General features: G+C 55.7%; 1 protein-coding gene across 1 annotated transcript; it reads right to left on the reverse strand.

The window, feature by feature from the left end:
• Nucleotides 1-1,250: 1,250 nt before the first annotated feature.
• On the reverse strand, nucleotides 1,251-2,753 carry HYAL1 (hyaluronoglucosaminidase 1). Its single transcript, XM_009079805.1, has 3 exons — nucleotides 1,875-2,753; nucleotides 1,658-1,747; nucleotides 1,251-1,568 (listed from the first exon to the last, which is right to left on the reverse strand). Exons 1-3 carry the CDS (start codon nucleotides 2,751-2,753, stop codon nucleotides 1,251-1,253), a joined length of 1,287 nt encoding a protein of 428 aa, XP_009078053.1.
• Between the last annotated feature and the right edge of the window lie 310 nt (nucleotides 2,754-3,063).

Here is a 3,063-nt window from a genome sequence, read left to right on the forward strand (position 1 = left end):
ACACCCACAGACCAAGCAGAAGCAACTGATCTGCCACTATCTGAATCATTGCTGAGAGGAGCCCAGCCTGGGTTCTTAGCCCCAGAAAGTAAAGCCAGAATGAGTGTTGCATAGTGTATGCTCTGGGGATGCTGGTCCCCATGACATCTGCAAATGAGAGGTCCTCTCTTCTGCAGAGACATTCTCCTAAGCCATACCAGGAGACCAGAAGCTCACAATCCTTGGGACTCTTCAGGTGACTCAGCTGTGCCATGGAGCCATGGCTCAGCTTTTATCAAGAGTAGACAACTCATTCCCCAGTGACTGAAGGAAGAATCTCTGAGAAGAGCACCTACTGTGGTCCACTTTAGCAAAGAGGATTTCACTGAAGCATCTAAACTAGATGCTGCTTCCTGCTGCCCTTCCTTTCCACTGACTGAAGTATTCATTTCTTGGTAAAAGCTGGCTTGGCACAGGCACTGCAGAGGATGGACCATGATTTGCAGTGGTTTACATTAACCAGCATCAAAATTAAGGATGTAGTTTGCAAACCCCCAGAAAACACCTGCTACTATGCAGCACAGTTCCACCATGGAGAGACTGCCTGAAATAGGGTGAGATCAGAGAACTGAGTATGTGATTCCCCCAGCCCAAGCTGGACATCCCGATGATCTCAGCTGGACCAGGGAATCAGTGTTTCATGCCTTCCCCCAATTGCTTGAAAATCAGTATGGCTGAGTCAGCAGCCTGGGTTACAGAAATTGGCACACTTGCATATCATTTGAGGGCTGAACTGGTTTGCATATGGTCATCCAGGGGGGAAAAAAGAAATGAAGTTTTTCCTCTACTCCTCTATGCCTGGTGAGAGCTGGAGAACACACTCCCCCAGCTACAGCCACACAGGCACATCTTTTCACCCTCATCACCTCTACTCTGGTCACTCCTCATCATTCCCCATTTCTTATCCTCTTTCCCCATCATCCCCCTTTCTATTTCTTTTCCAATACATTTTCTTCTTTTTTTTTGTGGCTTCTCTGAGGCATTACACCCCCAAACCCACAACCCAATGCACAGCCCTTAGCACCATTGCAAGGCACCACTGGTGTTGCTGGGGAACCCTCCCACCCCAAAACATGCTGCAGCAGAAGACGAGATGCTTGTGGGTGCTTACTGGTTTTATTAACAGCCCCACAGTCAGGTTCCCAACACCATAGCAAGGGTGCTGGGGCACAAGGTGGTGTAACCCGGTCCATCCCAGTATCCCCAGGGTGTCACTTGGCAAAGCCCTGGGTGTCACAGTGGGGTCCCTGCCACTTGTCGTAGCACTGGCAGCTGAACTCCTTGGCCAGCCGGGAGGTATCGTCTCCAGACTCCAGGCTCTGAGCCACCAGCCAGGGCTTGCCGGCGTGCAGGTCGATGGCAAAGCGGAAGGGGTCGAGGTGGAGATAGCTCTGCTTGTTCTCCTGGCGGACACAGCGGCCCCGGCCGGAGCACAGGGTCTGACTGCACAGATCAGCGCTGGCAGTCACATTGACGACGTAGTGGCCCAGGGGCCCCTCTACATAGTCCTTCAGCCTCAGGCACATTTCCTGTAATAGCATGTGGTGTCACAGCCCTGCACAGCTGGGGAACCAGGGGGTCCCTGCAGGCAGGTCACTGTGCTACCCTCTGCACTCACCTTGGAGCTGCTGTAGTCAAGGCTGCCCCAGAGGATGATGCCAGCAGCACCCTGAGCTGCGCTCTCCCCGATGGTGTTCATCAGGTCCTCCTGCACACAAGGGGAGAGGAGAAGTCGATGGTGCCTAAAGCCCCTGAAAAGCCTCAGCAGATCTAAAGATTCCCCAATGCCAACCCATCAGCCCAAGAGGCGCCCACCGTCCCCACATCCCTATCACCTGGGAGAGGAAGTCAACAGTGCGCTCGAAGGCAATTTGGGAGTAGGGCAGGACAGAGATGCCATTGTCAAGGATGCCATGCTGAACAGCAAAAGCCTCAGCCACGCGGTGCCGGACGTAGGCGAGCACCTTGTTGGTGCCATTGAGGCGGGAGGGCAGGTAGATGCTGGGGTAGAGTGCCTGGCTGCTGCTCCAGAGCCAGGACAGATTCTTGTTTCTCTGCTGCTCCACCTCTGGGCATGTCCCATTGTAGGACTGGCTATCAAAGTCATTGTTGTAGCAGCTGGGGAAGCCATAGAAACCCCAGTAGGCATTGGAACGGAGGCTCTTGCCCAGCCACAGGGTCTTGTTCATGAAATTGCAGGCACTCTCCTCAAACTGCAGCTTAGCTGTCTCATTCACCTTCTTGGGGGGCCATTCTGGGTGCTGCTGCTGCACCAGCTCCTCAGATTTCTGCTGGTAGATCTGCATGGTGTCCCAGTTGTTCTCCCAGTCAATGACAGCCAGCCCACTGTAGGCAGGGCTGGGCAGGGTCACCTTGATGTCCTGGGTGGCTTTGTGGAGGTGGGTCTCCAGGCTGGCATTTTGGGGGAGCCCCCCATTCACTGGCAGCCCCTCAGATGTGTAGTAGGGGAAGAGACCCAGCTCATCGCTGTAGAAGAGGGTGATGTCCTGCCCAGCGAAGGACTGCTGGTCATTGGCCAACACATCGAAGACCTCCAGGTTGAGGGTGACATTGTACTTCGTGGCACAGCGCTCGGTGGGGATGTTCCAGACGGTGACGAAGGGGCGGTTGACAAGGACCGGGCCGGGCCCCCCAGTGTGGGCTGGGGCCGGCAGGAGAAGCAGGAGGACCCAGCAGGGCCACGCCAACGCCATGGTGCTGCTGGGCTCAGGGTGGGTCCTGGAGCTACCTGGGGACAGCTGATGTAGGCTGAGACCTGGGCAGACTCTGATGCTTTTATCCTCAGTCCAGGACCGGTGTTAATTCACAACCCTCTTCCCGAGCGGTGCCAGTCACCCAGGGTGGCCTCTCCCAGCTCCTCAAAGTCCCTGAAGTTATCGGCAGCTGGAGCCCAGCACAGTGGCCCCGGAGTGGGGACAGCAGCGTGTCAGCCCCGCTTAATGAGCAGCGGCAGCGGGCGGGGAAGGAATGCGGAGAGTCAACACCCCATGACGAGCCGACGGT

Source organism: Acanthisitta chloris, unplaced genomic scaffold, assembly GCF_000695815.1.
Source record: "Acanthisitta chloris isolate BGI_N310 unplaced genomic scaffold, ASM69581v1 scaffold17848, whole genome shotgun sequence".
In the NCBI taxonomy this organism is placed as follows: Eukaryota; Metazoa; Chordata; class Aves; order Passeriformes; family Acanthisittidae; genus Acanthisitta; species Acanthisitta chloris.